Raw genomic sequence first — 21,797 nt, 5'->3', positions numbered from 1 at the left:
ATCTCATCTCAGCCTGTACTGGAGCGCTGATCTCTCTCTGCTGCCGGAATGTAAAAAAACAAAACAAAACAACACACACACACACACACACACAAAACCCCCACTAATGTGAGCATCCGAGCCTGAGTAACCCATCTCTTTCCATGTAATGAGTAGGAGTGGTCAGTGTGGGAGGGGTCGCTCGGTGTGCAGACTGGTGGGGGGATGCAGTCAGTCAGCTGTGTGTTTTTTTTTTTCTCCTACTTTCCCTGAGAGAAAGCTTCCCAGAGTCAGCAGCGGATACTCAGGGCCAGAATCTGGATGATTCGTGACACTTGGAAAGAGAGGAGAGCACAGAGACAGGAGGAGCAACGCCCACCGATTAGAGTCTGGAGTGTGTGGAGACATAAAATGTGGAGCCTTCAAAATACGAGCAGCTCGTGACACGCAAGGTTAAAGTCAGAGGCCCCCAGCACGCCGAGGGGAAACACGTGTATTGTTTATTTTTTGTTTTTGCTATACCTCTCTCTCCAGAATGAGCTGAAACTGATGCGCAGACAGTGCGGGAGAGGAGGCTTGGATATGCGCAACGGAGCATGAGTGCCACTGCGGGCACGGAGCGCGCTGTAGCCTCTCATCAGCGTGTTCACTCCTGCTGTAAAAGTCTCTTCTTCCTCGTCCTCCATCCTCTTCACGGCCCGATAAAGATAGAGATTTGGGGGGGGGGGAAACTCTTGTGGAACCTGTTGTCTTGCTCTGAGCTGTTGCGTGCTTGGAATTTTTTTTTTTTCTTATTCCTGTAACAAGTGGTGAGTTGATCCTGGAGCAAAGCAGCTGGAAAGGGAACTAAAGCTGTGTTCCAGGTGCTGGTTTGCGCTGATCTGCGCACTGTGAGAGCAACATTTCACAACTTGATGCTCCCCCGCGCTGCTCCGTGACCCTCCCGTCTTATCGGCGACTCAGCACATTTTCCCCCCTGATGAGGATGTCCTCTGTTCGCGAGGAAGATTTGAGGATTTCACACAAATGGGATCTTTTGTGCGAGAGGGATGGCTGCTAAAAATAGACTGGCTGCTGATGAGGCTACAATGAACAGGTTGGTGTTTAGCTGAAACTTAGAGCCCGGGTGCTCAGTGATAGGACATTTTAAATCACAGCACAGACAAAGTGAGAGTGGAGCATCAGAGGAAAGAAGAAGCAAGAAAAAAAAAGAGGAGCCGTTAACGACTATTTAATTGATTGGAAGAATTCACACTGATCAGCATTGTTCACTTGAGGGGAATAGAGACCAACAGGCGATCTTGGAAGCAGCTTGTTGATGGCACTGCGCACCGGGAGGACTTGGTTTGGGCAGGTCTTGCGCAGGGTCTTTCGGCTGCAGGGCTCCTGGTCCAGGCGATCGAGCAGTCTCTTGTGTCTCTCCGCAAACCAGGAGCAGGATCTTGGCTTCTGTCACCGGGATCACCACAAGGCGGGGGGGTACCACCGCTGCTCTGACTCCGGCGTCCACCGCGTCCACCGTCACCGGAGCGCACCTTTCTGCGCCTCCGCCTCCAGGCGCCGTCCACACGGCTTCCCCGACGCTTGCAGCGCCTTCCCGGAGAATCCGAGGGGACATGAGCCCCTCGGTCGCCGGTTCCTGTTGGCCATGAAGCGGCAAAACGTGCGGACCCTGTCCCTGATCATTTGCACGTTCACGTACCTGCTGGTCGGGGCCGCTGTGTTTGACGCCCTGGAGTCCGACTTCGAGATGCGGGAGAAAGAACAGCTGGAAGCCGAGGAGAAGCGTCTCCAGGGGAAATATAACATCAGCGAGGATGATTACCGCAAACTGGAGACCATCATCATGGAGGCTGAGCCCCACAGAGCCGGGGTGCAGTGGAAATTCGCAGGGTCATTTTACTTTGCCATCACGGTTATAACCACCATAGGTAAGTGTCAGTCTCTGTTGGTGAGTCCCAGTCTGATACACCAGTACAACCAAGCTGCCATAATCATTACAGGCGCGGATTATCACTGCTGCGCAACGGGACGTGATTTATTATGAGGGGGATGAGCCCGTTTTTGAAGCACATGTTCATTCGGTCACAAACGTTCACGTTGTGCCTCAAGTGCTCACATAAAGTTTTTAAAGCAACATGTTGCAGCACTCTGTCTGCGCTCCACGGGGAGCTGCGCCGCCAGGACCGTCACACACAATCCAGATTCAGACTTAAAAAAAAAACAAAAAAACAATTAAAGAGAGGAGTGACGTAGCGCCCACAGAGGACTTTTCACACACACACACACACACACACAGCTGCAGCTGGAGCAAACCGAGGTTCAACTTTGACGGTGCGTCACCGCCACGCAGCTCCCAAGTGTGGCGGAACGTGTGTGGAGCGGAGGGGTGTTAGACGCACGGAGGTTTTTATTCAGCTTGGAGCGGAGGAGAGGAGATGTGCGGGAGGGTAGCGGGGACCGATGCGGGCGGTGCTGAACGGACAGCTCCACAGGCAGGACCAAGAGTTCAGAGACTGAGCTGTGACGCCGCTCCTCCTGATCCGGAGGCACTCTTTGACATTTAATGCACGACTCTAATGTTTATTCGCATTGTGTTATCATTGTCACCGCGAACAAAGTGTGAGCCGTTGAAAGACCCTCTTTTTACTACGAGAACAGATGAGTGAAGCATGAGGTCTGGCTCAGGCTCTCCCAGTTTCATAATATCATGCCCCCCCCCCCCCATTACATCAGTTTGACGCTACTTATGATGATGCATTTTCGTCATGAAGATGTATTCCAAGCTGTGAAGGAGGAGGAGGAAGAGGAGGAGGAGGAGGAGGAGAGGAGGAGGAGGAGAAGGGGAGTCCGCAGAGTTTCTCGGTGTTTACGCTCCACAATCAAACCACTTTTTTTTTCTCTCTCTCTCTCTGTATTTTAATCACCACCACGGCGAAGAGAGAAACGAGTCGGGAGTTAATTGAGTTAGTCCAAAATGTGCGCGCCAGCGCCACCTCAAAAAAACAACAACAAACAAAAACAAAGTTAAAATGCAAACCTTTCAAGGCGTAATGTTTGAAATGAGCTTCCTCTCCTGCTCAGAGGTCACACAGAGCCGCTGGCTCCATTATGGGAGTCACATAGTGTTATTCAAGATGTGGACTTTTAGCTGGGGGGGTGGGGGGGCTAATGCACCAGGCCTGTCCTCCAGTTTGCCAGGCAACACTTAAAAGGGGCGACTGCACCGAGCGGCGAAGGTGGACTGTTGTTTCTAGGCTACAGCGACGAGCCATTGTAATATTCATGTTGCGTGAAGTGGTAACATTTACTGCAGGCTGCTCTGTAGGAAACAGGCCGCTTTTACGCACTATCATACTCTTAACAGTAGTAGGAACAGTTCAGGGGGACGTCCAGAGTCTGCCTGCTGAAACGGACAGACATGTCTCCTGTCTGACTGCCTTATCTGTTATTTTTTATGCATATCCTTATAAGGATAAGGATAAAGAAGAGGCCTTAGGCCGGCAGTTGTTTAGACTGAAGAAAAAAGGAAATTATTTCAAGACAGTGACTGCGTTTATTTAGGTGTAGTAGCAGACCGCAATAAAGGAAAAGGGATGAGATAACAAGTCGGGCAGAGCAAGGGATTTTTCTTGCTGGATCCGAATTACACTGCTGTTATAAATGCAAACACACCTCACACACACAGGTGACGCGCGGCTTAAACACAGTTTGAGGTAGAGAGCTGCAGGGTTTAGCTGATACACACACACACACACACACACACACATATATACTTTATAAAACGATCAATTGCCAACTATTTTGAAGCTCCTAAAATGTGAGGATTCGCTGCTTTTCTTTCTGTGTAAATGCGGAGTGTTTGGGATTTGGACAAAAAGCAGCTGTATTTTTACACTTTTTAAAAAAAACATTCAATAGACACAACACCGAATCGTGGGAATAATCAGCTGGTTTATCCATAATGAAAATATTCGTTGCAGCTGCAGCCCCGGTGATGTAATACTGTGTTTTGTGAACCATCACTGGAACTGCGTGGTGAGGACAGGAGCATATTGTGTGATAATAACACACATCTTACTGTCTAAGTGAATGAATCAAGGCAAATCATGATTAAGTGAGAATCTGAGAGGGTTGTTTTTACACGTTGGCAGACCTGTGAATCCTGTGAAACAACAGGAGGAACAGCAGGAGAACACACTGCACTGGACCGAATCCATTCCAATCATTCCGTGTGATAGTTTACCTACATGTGGCATATTCTGATATGGAACAAGTATAATAGAAAATACTTACCTCTTACCTGTCCTCCACTGACGATCAAGAAAGCCTGTCTGATCTCATGTAGTAGGATGGTGATATTCCACACTTACATTTTCATAAAACTTCACGAGCAGACCATAAACCAACATATGACTGACTCTACTAACAGATACTGTCTGATATATTTCATTCCTCCATGTGACAGGGCCCAATAATTGTCCGGAACTAGTGAAAACACGTCAGTGAGCCACACTGTTGCACTGAGTTTGACACTTCATGACCTTAAACGTTGTAGTTTCTTGTGCTTAAATCCTACAGTATATACAGACTGCTGCTGATGTCTGTAGAGCACTGAATGTGTAAATATCCACAGCTGAAAATAGTCCCAGACAATTAGGGAGTCAGTCAGACTCATTCTGTGCATTTTGAAAAAGCAACCACTAAGTCACACTTAGTAATGGTATCACGTTAAAAATATCACACTGGTAAATATCGTTGTACATATATTCACTTGTGCTTGTGTGTATACTGTATTCAGAATGTATATGTTTTTCAACCTGGCTGTGGATAAATTAAACCAATTTAAAAATGTGCTACTTTGTGGCAGTGATACAGAATGAAGTCTGCAAAGGTAACTAGAAACTACAGTTGTGAAATGAATGTAGATGTTAATGTGAATAATAACAATTTTTGCCTTCACAATGTAGTGGAGCGGAAGTATAATGTGGCAGAGAATTGAAGTAGTCCAGTACAGATGCCTGCACCTGAAAGATGGGTGGACACACTTTTGGTTGTGGACTTTTCATGACATCCGCTGACAATAACTGAAGCACAGAATGTCACCAGACTTCTGCTTTGACAATACTGTTCAATATCAGATAGACCTCAGTGGAGCAAAGGCCAGCAGTGTTTCTAAACTTCAGTTTCCTGAAGAAGAAAAAAAAAAGAAGTAACTTTCTATGAATATCAAGGAACTTTTTGCAGAGAAAAGAGGGGTAAAGAATGTACAAAGCGGTTCTTGGGTACACTATGTTCAGCACTCGGAGTGAAATCACTGCAGATTGGGACAGATGGAATTCTCTGGATGCCTCGGACCATGACGTTAAGACAATCACAGGAAAGTGTCTTGATGTCACTTTGATACCTTTTTCGGTGATTTGCTCGACTATCCAGACTTCATAAGGCAGACCCATTTTATCTGGCACTCCAAGCAGGTTAGATCTATGGCTAAGAAATATTTGCAGGTAGTGTTTGACCCAGCCATCCGTGTCTTTAGGCGGCAGGAGCTCTGATTTGATGAGCTCTAGCAATGATTGGAGGGCTGTGCTCAAATGTACCGACGTGAGCTTCATCACCGTTCACTCTCACCTGTTCACTCCCTCAGAATGAAACCTTCCCCTCAGAAAATAACGAAACTAGATTTGCTCTTCGGTGCGCAAGTTTCAATAGATTTTTTTTCTTGTAATTATACCGTCCGGAAAAAAGTGAAAGAATTGAAAGAAGCTTTGCGCAATGAATGAAACTCTGCTGCAGAGATAAGGCGACAACGTGCACTGTGTCAACCTTGAGCTGTTTGTGGAAACTAATTAAATTTAGTGTCATCATGGGGGACGGTGAAAATGGTACAGAGATGTCTATTAAGATATGTGCGGCCAAATGCTCGAGCTCGGCGCTGGATGTATACGTTTACATCGGGATAAATCACGTGCAAACAGCCCTGGATTAATGTTACGATACAGTCCGGTAAACCATGTGCACACAGAGCCGTACACACTGATCGCCTGCTCACAGAATATATGAAGAGCCGGACTTCATTTTCACAACTTTTTTTTTCTAAACACATCATAGAATTCTCCATTATAATTAACTGGGTATAACATGCATACTTCATTGGACCGGTGGGAAATTGGAGGTAAAGGCTCAATAATTCAGTGGAGAAACAAAACAAATGGAGACGCTTCATACAGATCACGAGAGGTCGCTCCCTCTATCGCTCTCTTTCTCCCCCACCATCCTCAAAACACCCATCCCGTCTGTGCATGCAGAACCACATACGTGCAGCCAGCTCACCTGTTCTTCTTCACATCGTGTCTTCTTTAGTATCTTCCCGGTGCTGTGTTGCTTTCCCTCGTCCTTAACATTCTAAAAATGATAAAAAACAAAATATTGTTTTTCACAAAATAAAAACCTTCATAGCAAGGACAAGAAAAGAGCAGCGCGCAATGAAGATGCAGAGGGAAAGTAAATGATGCAGTGTAGAAGAATAAGGAGTGAAAGTAAACAGAGAAAGTATAAAAATGGTCTTTTATTTCCGTTTCACATTTATCGTCTGATATCAGTTCTTCCGGACTCATTTGATCAGGGACGTTGCAGTTGTTCAGTCGGAGATGCAGTAGAAGCAGTGGTGGCAATATGAGTGGCAGCAGTAATAAATACACTTGTAAAAACAGTCGTTACAGCATCTATAACCTTATAAAGCAACTCCATGTTACCTTTAAAGCAGTTCTGGAGAAAGACACATACTGATGCTGTGGGGCGGCGCTGGACCCGAGGCCCCAGACCAAAGCGTCAGTATTTGACATCTGTGATGAGACTCAACAATTGACAGCAGTAGTTGTAGTGTCAGCAGTGGCAATTATGGAAATAATTGCAGTACATGAAAATGTCTGAATCTCAGGCCTGCACTATCTGATGTGTCACACACAAAGAACATCTTTTTTTACAGAACACTTCATGTTGTTGCTATGTCATAGTAATAGTAGCAGTAGCAACAGTGCTAGGTTTAATATTAGAATTTTTTTTTACTTCACCAGGAAGTGCCATAATGATCAAGATTTATTTTACAGAAGAGGCCTGTCCAAGGTAGCAGCTGTACAACATCACAACACAATCAAATGTATAAAACATGATATACAGACAACCGCAATAAAACAGGAGAACAGGTATTCCATCGCAGTGGCCTTCAACACGGTGCCCGTTTCACCCGATTCCTAATGATGACCTAAAATTCCTCAATCAATATCAGTGTGTCTTATTTCAGATCTCTTTGTTATTCCATGACCGAGGTGCATAGTATGAACATCCATTTTCCCTAAATCTTTCATAACCCTAGGTGCATTAAAAAGCATCCACTTATGAGCAGCAGAGACAGGGAAGGATACAGAGGTAATGCTTTTGTCTGCGAGTGGTCGATGATGTCCGACCCACCAAATCATTATGAAGATTAGATATGGGTGTTTTTGTAATAGTGGCAGTACAGGCAGTATTAACAGTAGAAGAAAAAGTAGTAGTGGTAATAATACCAGCACATTAGTACTAATGGCAGTACAAATCACAGTAGTTGTACACACATGTCAACAAGCACAACAAAAACCATAAATCACTAATAAAACATTCACTGCGTATTTATTATGCTGGACAACTCAGAACAACTGACAGGCCAATCATGTATTTTTTTTTTTTCAGACTTCAAGATAAAGTCAGAAAATGTGTCTGTATTAAAACAATATCTGATATTTCAAGATTCCTTGTGCTGATTTATGGAAAACTGACAGATACAGAGGAAACAGATGGCAATCACACAGCTCACACAACCTCTATGTTTTTCATTTTATCACTTATATTACATCTATGTTTTAATCTGCCTCATAGCCTAAATAACCAGAAGAAACGTAACAGCACCACAATAAGCACCAATAATAGTAACCGCTAAAAACGTTTTATATATTGATACTGAACAAAAACAGAAATGATTCCTGTAGAAATTTAACATTTTAGCCTCCTTAAAGAACGACTGAGGCTCTTTCTCACGGTAATAATGGCGGTAGTAAGTTGTATAAAAAAAATCTTATCTTGGAACGTGTGTCAGGCTGACACAGTGTAATCCTAATGTGATTAAAAACGTAATGGTGGATGCAGTGGCAGCAGTAACAGTAGTAGTTGTAGTGTCAGCGGCGGTAGTTATGGAAATAGTTGCCGTATATGCAAAAGTCTGAATCTCAGGCCACCACTTTAATTGAGTATCTTATGCGTCACACACCCGCGCACACACACACGGACACACACACACACACATTTATGGAGGATTAAGAAATCTCTAATCTACGCTGGTGGCCTCACCTGACAATAACTGATAATAGGCCTCACACAGTAAAATCTGCAGTTTTAGGGAACTTGGTGGAAATCCGTGCTCAATATGCTCATCATCATTATCATCATGCCTCCATAAACTATGTGAGCAAAAAAATGTCTGCGACTGGAGCCCAGCTGTTATACTGTTAGCACATGTCACACCAGCTGTCTTGAGGGGGCCCACGTCGTTCGGTCTGATCAGAGCTCTCCCCAGCACCCCTCCGTCCGGGGCTGACCCTGCAGGTTGACTCCATTTACACCTGTGACTAATTGAACCCAATGTGAGGCTTGGTGATGACAGCATGTGGTGAATGCAAGGTGTTCTCAAATCTGCTCGGAGAGAGAGAAGCACCAGCAGCACGCAGCTTTGTGTTTGTATACCTCGCTGTCTCACGGTGTTGAGTCGCTCACATTGTCGGGAGACTACAGGCAGCTTAAAAGGTGAAAGTTATCGCTGCTAAATGTCTGAAAATATCAACATGTTTATATACAGTAGACAGGCTTTTTAGGGTATGTTTGATATTGGAGTTTTGAAGACTGAGACCGGTGAGATTTTTGGGAAAATAACTCCAGACATCAGGAAAACTCTTCCTGCAACACAGACTACTGATGTTTAATCATGGCAGGCAGCTCTTTAAGGCAATTTTAAATGGCAGACAAAGACATAATGATTTTTTAATGAAGGAGACAATAAGCTACAGACAATAATCAAATGAAAAATGTTTCCAGAGCATTACAATAATTGCAGATTTTACAGGCTGTTGCAGCTGGAACGTCTGCCGCTTTGTTCGTTAATGGTAAAACTGGTCAAGATGTCATTTGTAATAATAGACACACAAATGTTATGGCACACAGATACCTTTCATCCCCAGTGTCACTGAAAAAATTATGACAGTCACATATTGGCATAGCAGTAACAATCTGAACAGGAAAAGAAAAGAGCGTTAATTGGAGGAAGAGAAAATCACAGAAGCTGTCAGAATACCTAACGTACTGTTTGATTGACAGACGAGTTCTGGGAAGGACAGTGTAAAGACGCCACATTAATGAGCCTCCTCACTTTTTTTTTGTATTTGATTACTCATTCCGTATAATGTTAAGGAATACGGAACAAAGTGACAAACAAGTAACAGCTGCATTCAGGATTGACATTTACTGAAATTGCACATAATGTAAATGTATTAATGTAGATTCTACTTATATAAAAATGCAATCTGTGTGAGTTAAGGCCACATTAAATGGCATGAATGGATTTTTCACGTTTTCACGACAAGTAAAGCGTTTCAGATACCACACAGTTATCTGATCCATTGTTGACAAAAATATTCATAAGTGCAGCTATTAATGTAATACTTGGTTACACATTGTTGATAAAACACTGTTTTCACACAAAAAAGATACATTCACATGAGTCAGTGAATGACATCAGATCCTGTGGCTTTGTATTGCTACACAAGTGTGTAACATCCTCACAGATCAATTAATCACCTGTCGTCTCTGATCAGACTGCTTTGTGAAGATGACTCAGATGCCGTGTCTTTGTTGGACCTGTTGTGCAGGTCAGAGTTTCCATTACGCTGTGCAGAGACCGCCACTTACACTACAGCATGTCTCTCTCTGCAGGATTTCTCCAATAGCACTCATACATACATCCAGTCTATGTGCCACGAGGAGAGTGCATTAGGAATCAACCCACTAAATAAAAGAAGCCTTGAATATAAAGGTCAAAGGTTTATTTAGTTGTTATTTACAAAACAGGGCTGTGCAACAAAATTTAAGTTTTAGTCCCTTTATACTACTCAAGGAAAAAACTGTTTTTCCTAAGGGGTCTCACAACTAGAGGAAAGAAGTTGATGGTACGGCAGCAGATACTTCTGTATCTCTTGTCAGACTGCAGCAGAGTGTACAGACTGTGGCTGGGGTGGGTGTTGTCTTTTAGTATCCTTTGTGGTCTGTGCAGACATGCCACTTCAGTAATATCACTTATGCTCAGTAGATGGTTACCAATGATGTTCTGCGCAGTTTTAATGACCTTCCTGTAGAGCATTCCTGTCCAGGGTGCCCCAGGTTTGAAGCTCCAGGTACCCTTCAAGTGTCACTTGTTGAAGTGCCCCTCTAAAGCAATAGTATAAGGACCAAGACAGTCCCAGTCAGGGGGTTGTTAAGTGCATCATTTACAGGACTTTGCCTCTGGAGACTGGGTTGTGTCCCGTTTGTGACAAAAAGAACAAATAGTGATTTAAAAAAAAAAAAGTAATGTAAATAAGTGAGGGTACGTAAACGTCGTAATGGATGTCACGTACATTACATGACGTTAGTTATATCACTTACAGAAATTTCGCTAGTAATATTAACCCAAAGTAGGATCTCTTCCTAGCCCTTACCAAGTAGTTGTTTTTGCCTCAACCTAACCAAAATGGCTGAGCCTGCGCTCAGCTGTCATCCTCTGGCTGATAATACACACAGTAATCTTGACAGGGCTTGTTTGGTGGATTGAAGTGAAGCATGTGGACAGTGATTGCTGAGTGTTTAAGTGTATGAAAACGGTTCGTGCAGTTCAGGGGAAAACGTATAGAATTGTCCAACTGCGTAGCGTCTTGACGAGCTCTGATTGGAGGACTGGATATATAATATTACAATAGATTGCTTTTCCTGACAGACAGCAGAGTTCTTTCATTCCCCAAGAGAGGTACTTGTAGTTTTCAAGCTGTCTTAGTGTCTTTTGTTCCCGCTCTCATTTGAGCATCAAAAAGCACAACTAACACGAAGGTCAATAAGCCCGCCCACTCATCTGAATTTCCTGATGACATTTGGGCTGTAATACCTCAAGTTTCCCATTACTTGTATGGATTATGTAAATCTCCAATACATCAATGACACAGGACTTCCTCTCTCAAGTAGCAGTCATTAAAATGATCGAGCATGTTTTAAACCAGGTTGATTTGCTCATTCATAATGTATGACACAATGAGTTTCATAATAGGTGTTTATGTAAGGATTAATGGATTATGTCATGTGTCTCATGGTGTAACAGCAGGAAGAGATTTTCAGAATAAAATGAAAATCTATTAATGATGATCTTTTTCACTGATTCCATGTTGTTTTTGGCAATCATATATTATAGAGTATATAGAGAGAGAGTAGGAGAGATAGAGAGACTAGAGAGAGAGAGAGAGAGGGACAGAGAGACAGGTATAGAGAGATAGAGAGAGAGAGAGAGAGAGAGAGAGAGAGAGAGAGATAGAGAGGAGAGAGGGACAGAGAGAGGCAGGTGAGAGAGAGAGATAGAGAGAGAGGGACAGAGAAATATATATAATATATATAATGTATATATATAATATATATATATGTACATATATATATATATATATAGAGAGAGATATATATATATATAGGTATATATATATATATATAATATATATATATATAATTATATATATATATATATAATATATATATATATATATATATATATATATATCTATGATATATATGTACATATATATATATATATATATGTACATATATATACATGTATATATATATATATATATAATTATATTTTTTTTTACAGAAAACACATTTCTGAGAGTGATCTCCGCAATTTGTTCTGTTACAGTGCACCATAACATCAATCTCAGTCTTGTTTGTAAGACAAGATTAGCCTCCAGGCATTAATGTCCAACATATGGTTATTCTTCAGGGATTAGTTGACTAGAATTACAAAAAACCTCTAGAGGTACAAGCAAGGCAGATAGCTTTTGAGGTATCTGTGTCTGAGATTCATGCCTCCATCATAGAATCGCATTCGGGGTGCTCACAGCATTGAAAAACCTAAAAAAAGAAAAACAAACATGAAAACTCTTTACTCTGAGACCACAGAACATGTTTATAACTGTTTTTTATTGGAACTGTCTGTCTGTGGCTGGTCTGTGAACAACGTGTTCACAGTTAAGTAATCACAACATCCAAAATTCCACTCACCTCAATATTGAAGCAAAACTTTTCACATGTTGCTAGAGGTAGTCAGAACAATGTGTTTTTTGTGGTTTGAGTCTGTCTTTTCAGCTGTGTGGCTCAGGGGCGATGTCAGTCTGTCAGTCCGTCCAGCGCTTTGATCCACACGAGAATATCTCTGCGACTATAATAGACTGGGATGAAACTTTGGGCAGGTTTTCATGGATGAATCACGCTGACTTTTGTGATCCCCTGACTTTTCCTCCAGCGCCACCATGACGTTGATATCTTTATTTAAGTAAACTACCTTGACAAGTTGGACAGAGTCACTGAAATTTGATTGTGTGGTGGACTCTTCTTGTTACCTGAGACTTGATTTATTTTTTTCATTCTTTTCTTTTTTCTTCAGTGTGTTTCTTATGTTTTTGTTCATGAAGAAGATCTTGAAAGGCAAAAAGTCTGCACCAACAGAAGCTCCTCTCTCCCACAGAAAACACTGCTCCTAAAAAGCCTCGTCAGTAGTCCCGCCTTTAAGTCTGTGTTTTTATGTCACCGTGCCAGACATTTGCATAATTTATGCCTAGTGACTAGTTTGGCACATGATAAATTATTTAGCACAGCTGCTTCCTTTTTGTTAGCATTGCTGGTTAGGCAGCAATGTGAGCTGACCAATCAGAGCAGAGTGGGTATTTGGGAGGGGGAGGCCTTAAAGAAAAAGGACCTAAAACAGAGTGTTTAGGACAGAGGGGGAATGCAGTGCTCCAGCACTGGACAGTATAAGAAGACTGATGTGTTTTTTGAGCATTAAAGCATGTAAACCTATTCTAGTAGTAAGCCTAAATAAAATGTTGAACCCAAAAAATTTACATAGTGTCTTGTCTTCACACATCCACTGAAGCTGCAGCTACTAACACAAGGGGAAAATTAGCAGTGTACTAAAACTGACTTGTTTTGAGTGACGATGACTCTGATGTTCATCAAATGAATACCGACACAAACAGCAATGTCATATATCACTGGCATGCATTTCTTTACATCGCATATGACTGGAAAATCGATGCCTTCCACTGCGTATTTCAATGAACCAATATTGACGATAAAGGATGCAAAAGAGACAATTAGACACATTTTGTTTCACAAATGTTCAAAAAAGTCGATTAAAATATGTGCTTTGTTTGGATACATTTTAATAGGAGTGCTAATGCTATCTCAAGAGATAGTAAAATAACACCTCACAGGGCCACGAAACCCCTGGAGGTCACTTCATTTCAAAAGGTCAAGGTCATTTTACAGTTGTCTTGATCCTGGATGATGTGGTTGAGACAGGTCTCTGTAAAGATGTGGACACAACAGTTTCCAGGTTTATCAATTTCATTATCCTGCGGCCAGACATTAGCCAGGAGAAGCCTTAAATCCAAGCTTGGATTAATATGACTCTTCTCCTGATCTCTCCTCTTTCCTCTTTGGGGTGGTATGGTTTGTTAGGTTGGATGGTCGAAATAGGCTGTGGGCAGCGATCGCTCTTAATCCTTTTATTCACTCTTTCAGCGACAAATTTGAAAAAAAAAAAAAAAAAAAACAGTTAAAAACAAAAATTTGAGGGAGGAGCGGCCCGCCGCACTTGCATGCGCTGCTGTTGCCATGGAGAGATGTGCAGGTTGTGAGATAACATTCATATCCACATGTAAAGAGATATGGTGAGAATTCCCAAAAGTTTTAATTGTATAACAATCAGCATTTCTCTCAGAAGGCCAAATCCCCTTCGCCATTACACTGAATAGCTGTAGATGATTAGGATGAGGAGCTAAACACCAAACTCATTATTTAACGCGCAACCCATGTAAGAGCATTGTCCTAATTACTTCTCTTCCAATTAATCTGAAACGTTTAACCAGTCATAAGCTCAGAGAGGTTGATGAATATGAATGGTGTGACTGTGTTTCAGTATTAATAGGCTTTCAGTGAAAGACTTATTTGTTTACTTCGGTATTTGCATTTGGATTTTTGAATTTTAGTGTTGTGCAGTTTTGAGCGGTGTGATTTAGTGCTTTAATGAGGGAACGCTGTTTAAAACAAGTGGGACTATTTGCTGTATCAGTGAGGATTCCTCCGTTGTTATCCCCTCCTCTATGTTTTATTACCTGGATGTATCCAGTGAGATCTATCAATGATTAATGGAGTGTTGTGGTTGTGTTCACTTGAGATTTTTTTTCCGTGTCCCCCGTATGCGAGCTCAAATCTGTGCAGTAAATTAAGGTCTTGGCAGTGCGCGGACATTCCTTAGAACGCTGGGCCACATTTATACTCGCCGCACTTCTTAAAACAGGGAAGCTGTTAATGTATCGTCTGACGGTTGCTCATTGACAGATGATTCCAGCCGTTCACCCTACTTGCACTTTGTAGCGAGTAGATTATTTTCACTTTGCTGGAGTGTCCTACCGGGAGCTTGATGGAGGTCCCCACACAGATCGATGGGAATGGGTTCCTGTGGTGCTGATGCTCTCTGTGGGAGGCGCTGGCTCTGGAGCCGGCTGGTGTATTTCCACTTCTCAGAGGGTAAACTGTGCTCACAAGCTCCCCTCGCTGCAGCACAGTTTGCACCCACAGCTTCATCCTAAAAAAACAAATGTACCGCGCTCCTATTTGTCTGAAAGAGCGACACAAGGGACTGTAATAAGTCTAGCTGTCGTCATCTTTCCATTTTAAGTCAGTCATAAGAAGTATGACTCAGCCTGTGAGAAAAAAAACAGTTGTATAATGTAGTCTGCGGCTCTGATGGGGGGAAAAAAAAAAAGCCTGGTGATGTCATCAAAGGTTACCTCAGCTCGGACTGGAGGCAACACATTTATTACAACACCTCTGTTACAAACAGGAAGTGAGAAGTAGGAGAATCAGGGGCATTAACATGAAACACAGATTCTTAAGATGCCGTCATGGTGCATATCATGAAGTGTAGCATCAGGTGTTTCTGGAGCTTGATCAGCACAAGAGACTAAATGTCAGGATGTCTTGGCCTCTGCTGCTTTGACTTTGAACATTCATCATTCAGACTTCAGTGATCCTCAGACACAAGCTCTGTCCTGCGGTGTCGTGTCGATTTTACAGTGTAGAGGGAAATCCACATCATGCATCCGACAGTGCTTGTGACCATAAACATTAAAGGCGTCCTCCTTGATTTAGTTGTAATACACTAGCTACACATTATAACAATCATCATTATTAAATTAATAGTTGTTAATGTTAAATTAATAGTTCTTTAAAGTGTATTCAGTAGTTATTTCATTGGTAACAAACAATGAAATGTTTCATTAACCAAACTGTTTATTAAAACTAGTTAAAAAAATAAAAGTTATGTTCGTTATACTTTTTAATTGTTAACAAATACTGTGTCGCTCATCTGTAAACATTATTAAGAGTGCCATGATCAAGCTTCAACTGGTTTTTATAAACGCTTACAATTGCTTGATAAAAGTTTTATAAAGCACATCATTGTTTGTTGTGACAGTTTAACTAACTATAAATTTGCCATTTATAGATGATGGTTATTGTAAAGCACAACAATTCAACTGGTGGCCGTTTCACTAGTTGTGCCTGTTGCTAAGCATAATAATACTCTTATTTTATCAAAACGTTTTAACCCAGGCTGTTTAAAGAGAGGGAATGTATGAAAATCAAATTGACAAAGTCCAGGTCAGAAAGGGGCATTTTTTCATTTTTTTTTCAATTGTGTAAACTAATGAACAAAGGGGAGAAAAATTCCAAAAGTTCTCAAAGTGACATTTCCTCTTTTTTCAAATCTGGCCCTCTAAAAAGTAGTAAGGCCTGTTATAAAGTTTTATAAATCTTATCGTATCATTCCACAAGTGAAAGTAGCTCCTTTCTCTGTATTGATCCGGTTGGTGAGTGTTTGGCAGAAGGAAAATAGTTCCTCCATGAAACTGCTCTCAACAAGATTTGTATTGAGTAACGGGGTCATGATTTCTGGAAAGGGACATTGCTGTTGTATTATTTGCACACTTTGCGTGCCCTCTGGTTCCATTATACTTGAGAGTGGGCAGACATTACCACAGCTGATATCTCCAAAATGCTGCAACTCACACCAAAATATTTTAGATGAATAAAATACCACAGGTAAAACAAAAAATATGTCTTTCAGGATGAACTCTCCCTTTAAAATGTTTTTTAAAATGCTTACAGATTCAAATGTTTCATGGTTTTATTATGTGCAGTAGATGTAAAGTGGTGTGCTCTTAAGAATAAGGGTGCAATGTAATGTAACGTGTTTAAATTACAGCAAAGAGCCACGTCTCACCTAGAGACAGGATCCTTAAAGCTACTGTATCTTTACCTTAAGGCAGAATGTGCATTTGTAAATCCTGCTGTGCTCCCCTCAAGTTGGTCTAATTCCTGGCTCATACTTGTCAGTCATCTTGAAGAGCTATCTACCTTGAAACAGCATGTAGCCCGAGGGCTGAGGTAAGCATCATCCAGGGAGATACAACCAGAGGTGAGGCAGCAGCTGGGAAACGTAGGTAATCTGAAGTAAACAGGGCGTAATATACCAAATTCTGTAAAAACTTGGAGTCGATTTATTCTCACTGCACTCTGCCCACTGCTTTCCTCTGATGATGTCGGCACTTCTTCTCTGCAGTGTGCCTGATTTTTATCCATCTGGCAACGTCACTGGCCTGTGACCATCATTTGTTGAGCGTCTTCTCATCGGTGTGAAGATAGAAGTCTCTATCATGGAGAGATGAATGTGTTCAAATACCCCACAGGACAGGGTTCTCTCACCCCTCTGACTTTCTTAGAGGACTCAAGTGGTGGCGACTGGCTGTTCCACTCCAGCACAGATGAAACAGAAAAGAGCGGCGAGCACAGTGGGCTCTTTCGGGCTCAAGTGGGCCAGTGTGCGTGAGGATGATGAACCATAGTGCATCTTTGTAATCTGGGGGGGTCGGGGGGGCAGCTGGCCAAGAGGGACCGCGTTGGCTGAACACTGAGGAAGGAAATGGAGGTCGACGGTGGCAGGAGAGAAGAGGATGAGGGAAGAAATCCCATATGAATAAAGGGCTTGTTAGGACGGATTTCAAGGAAAACAAGCATGATTTTACATATCTCTGAGGGCTGCACCAGCTCTAATGTCTGTTTTTTTTTTAAAATCTCCATCCTTGTTGAAATTCCTTCTGGTTGCAGATGTCAAAATACAAGAATAACATCTATCATCTATCAACGCACCTGCTCCACCAGCTCTAACAAATGTGCACAGTGAAGTCCTGCACTTTGCGCTAAATAAACCAAGCACACATTTTTAACTGGTTGGCACAACACACCGGCGCCGAAAGCCAATGTAAATGTCATATTTGATAGAAGCAGTGATCGGGGTATGGAATGCTTTGGGCTTGTCATTACTTTAAAACCACTAAAACTCCAGACCTTGATGTGGCAGTTTCCTACTGTATCAGACATGACTATTCATGAAAATAAAAATATCATGAAGGACACCACCGCAAAGGGCTCTGCTTATCAATAATACAGGAATATTAATGCAGTTGTTTCACTGAAATATTGATAGGAGATTTTATTTCAACACACATGCTGAGCTAAAATGGTTGTTTAATACATGAAGAGGGGAGGCGGATGGCGATGGGATAACTTAATCATCTCCACATAGTCCACAAGAGAGACATCCTGGACTTTGATATATCTGGATTTACATGTTCTTAAGGGCAATATGAAGTATAACAACTAGAATGTTTTTTAATAGCAAGGCCGTCAAAGGTTAAAACAAACTCGCATTTACCAAGTACATTGCTGGGAACGCTCAGAGAAGACAGACGGGGCAGGAAACACGAGCAGCAGCAGGCCGACAAGACAAATAGACCCCACAGGTCATCACAGGTCAACATCCATCACTGTTTACCATAATTGCATTACCATCACCAAATTCTTTGCTCCACTCATGTTCAGTTTACCTCCAAATAAACTGGTTTAAATAAATCTAGCTTAGCTTCTCGTTTTCCTTGCCTCATTGGATTTTGTTGTAGTGGTGTTAACACTGGCACCGAGTCTAAACACAGCCATTACTTTGCGTCAAGGCAAATATCCTTTATAAAACTTCAAGGCTGAAAATGGTCCCCAACAAACTGTTTTTGCTTTTTCTTTTTTTTTTTGTACATTAAAAACTGCCCCACTGTTAAAGACAAGTGTTTTTTTTTTATAAAAAGAACAACTGTGATCCTTTTTATAAAACAAAATTGGCTGTAATTTCCTCAGTCTAAAACCCTCTACATTGTTTGGTCCTCTCTGTCCTGCTTTTTTTATAGTATTGTCTGAGCCCCTGGACTCAGCCAAGGATTGTTCACCTTCCAGGGGTACAAATGAAAAAAACCAAAACAGTATGTAATGTGTTAAATGGAAGTGGTGTTAACACTGGCACTGGGACTAAACACAGCCATTATTTTGAGTCAAGGCAAATAATATTTGTAATATTATCCTTTATAAAACTCCAAGGCTGAAAATGGTCCCCAACAACTGAACTAGTTCTTTTTTTTAATATTTTGTACTTTAAAAACTACCCAGCCGTTTAAGGAAAATATCTTTTTATAAAACGAATAACCATGATCCTTTTTTATAAAATTTGAACTTTATTTTTGTGTCCTTCTGTTAGGAAGCACTCAGAGATCTCTTGAAATTGCTCGCTGAAGAGACATCCTGGACTTTGATATATCTGGATTTACATGTTCTTAAGGGCAATATGAAGTATAACAACTAGAATGTTTTTTAATAGCAAGGCCGTCATTATCAAAGGTTAAAACAAACTCGCATTTACCAAGTTCATTGCTGGGAACGCTCAGAGAAGACAGACGGGGCAGGAAACACGAGCAGCAGCAGGCCGACAAGACAAATAGACCCCACAGGTCATCACAGGTCAACATCCATCACTGTTTACCATAATTGCATTACCATCACCAAATTCTTTGCTCCACTCATGTTCAGTTTACCTCCAAATAAACTGGTTTAAATAAATCTAGCTTAGCTTCTCGTTTTCCTTGCCTCATTGGATTTTGTTGTAGTGGTGTTAACACTGGCACCGAGACTAAACACAGCCATTACTTTGCGTCAAGGCAAATATCCTTTATAAAACTTCAAGGCTGAAAATGGTCCCCAACAAACTGTTTTTGCTTTTTCTTTTTTTTTTTTGTACATTAAAAACTGCCCCACTGTTAAAGACAAGTGTTTTTTTTATAAAAAGAACAACTGTGATCCTTTTTATAAAACAAAATTGGCTGTAATTTCCTCAGTCTAAAATCCTCTACATTGTTTGGTCCTCTCTGTCCTGCTTTTTTTATAGTATTGTCTGAGCCCCTGGACTCAGCCAAGGATTGTTCACCTTCCAGGGGTACAAATGAAAAAAACCAAAACAGTATGTAATGTGTTAAATGGAAGTGGTGTTAACACTGGCACTGGGACTAAACACAGCCATTATTTTGAGTCAAGGCAAATAATATTTGTAATATTATCCTTTATAAAACTCCAAGGCTGAAAATGGTCCCCAACAACTGAACTAGTTCTTTTTTTTAATATTTTGTACTTTAAAAACTACCCAGCCATTTAAGGAAAATATCTTTTTATAAAACGAATAACCATGATCCTTTTTTATAAAATTTGAACTTTATTTTTGTGTCCTTCTGTTAGGAAGCACTCAGAGATCTCTTGAAATTGCTCGCTGAAGTTAAATTACATGATCAGCGCCAATCTTGCTGCCCTTCACTGTAGAGGAAGCCAGAGAGAAACAGCTAGTTCTGCTGCTCACAAGACAACATGAGGGTCATAGTGAAACTCAGAGAAGGCTCTGCGAGGCGTCATGATGTTATGTCTCTGTTCACCTAGCACCTGTTATTCAAAGCAATCTCTCTGCTTTTCTTTCCGTGATCATTCTGAAAAAATTCAAGTCGGTTTTGAGAAGTTTCTTTCCATGTTCTAGGGTAAATCGGCATCCGCTACAGCACTTTCTCTTAAATATGGAACCTTTGTGAAGTTAACAACGACTACTTTGTCAACTTACATAACACAACAGCTCCCATGAAAATATACTTAGGTTCCATTAAATCCATAAAATTCACTAAAGTCATTTTCACAACTTTTTGGCTGTAATTTGTCTAAAACCTAAAACCTTAAATCCTCAACACTGTTTGGTCCTCTCTGTCCTGCTGTTTTTGGCCCCTGGACTCAGCCAAGGATTGTGATTTTTTTTCTTTTACCTTCCAGGTGTACAAGTGGAAAAAAAAAACAGGATGAAATGTGTTAAATATAAGTGCATTTGTTCGCTGAGGAGTGAGCGCGGTAGGCTGTCACCCTGCCTCCAGATAGAGAGAAATGAGAGTGGGATCGATTATGTCATCTAGCTCTCTGCAACAGCACGGATATGTGTATTTTGAGAAAATGTCAAACTATTCTTTTGTTAGGAGTCCTCAGCAGCAACGGATGGACCTGGTTGGGAAGTCTAAAATGTATTGAGAGAAAGAATACGTTGTGTTTGGTCTGGTCAATTACAAGTCAGTCACTATCCTTTAATGGTCCCTTTATTAGAGAAAGAGAGACTTCCATGTCTTTTCTGATGGGCTTTTTGAGAGGGTGGGGGGGCTCTAGTGGGATCTAGTGTGTTCCTCAAGACCTTTGAACTGTATCACTTGAATCTAACAGCCGTCTGGGACTCAAGTAGACACTGCAACACGAGTTCTCACATTTATCTCACGTCATCCTCTGGCTGCTGGTTGCATTTTGATCCTCTCCCCGGCTGCCCCAGGCTGTGAGTCAGCATGATACAGTACCCGGTAGCTGAAGTGCTCGGTTTTCCTCCGCGCAGCTCAGGCGAACAACACGGATTTGCATCTCGTCTTATTGTTTTTGTGCATACGCTGTGCTCCTGCAGTCACACACCCTGCTCAGGCACGTTATTCCCCTTAAAGACCCCGCACATGAAACTCCAGCGTGTTTTATGTAATTTGTCAGTGTGTACAGTCAGAGTGCAGATGACCGGTGCCGCTCCATCATCACCACCTGCTGTTAATTCTCTCCGGCTGGACCCTGACAATCATCTTCTCTCTGTATAGCTCTGCACTGTAATGCACTCCCACACGGTCTTATCACAACCACTTTATTCCATCTGCAGAAAGAGTGGGAGTGTGTGGTCTCCTGTATGAGTTATTGCCGCGGAACAGCAGCATGAAATCAGCGTCGGCGGCTTGTGCACAGTGTGTGGTCCGCTAGCGTTTTTTGATACATGAGTAGTGTCTCTGATACTAAATGCGGTACCCCCAGAGGGTGGAAAACAAATACAGCGTGATAGCACAGTGACAGTAGAATTACATAGGGTGGAAGAAACAAATAAAGCAGCAGGATGAGGGCTGTAATTCTCACAGCACCTTCAGTCTCCAGTCCTATGATTAAGTCATGGTAAGTGG

At 41.8% G+C, this 21,797-nt stretch overlaps 1 protein-coding gene across 1 annotated transcript in view; it reads left to right on the top strand.

The window, feature by feature from the left end:
- Positions 1–203: 203 nt before the first annotated feature.
- kcnk9 (potassium channel, subfamily K, member 9) overlaps positions 204–21,797 on the top strand; it is a 54,543-nt gene continuing 32,949 nt past the window's right edge. Inside the window, exon 1 of the mRNA XM_030413078.1 lies at positions 204–1,910. Coding sequence (XP_030268938.1) covers positions 1,298–1,910 — 613 coding nt within the window. The 5' untranslated portion in view covers positions 204–1,297. The remainder of the gene's footprint in view (positions 1,911–21,797) is intronic.

The sequence above is a fragment of the Sparus aurata genome, chromosome 3, assembly GCF_900880675.1.
Source record: "Sparus aurata chromosome 3, fSpaAur1.1, whole genome shotgun sequence".
Taxonomy (NCBI): Eukaryota; Metazoa; Chordata; class Actinopteri; order Spariformes; family Sparidae; genus Sparus; species Sparus aurata.
This window is presented reverse-complemented; position numbering and strand designations above follow the sequence as displayed.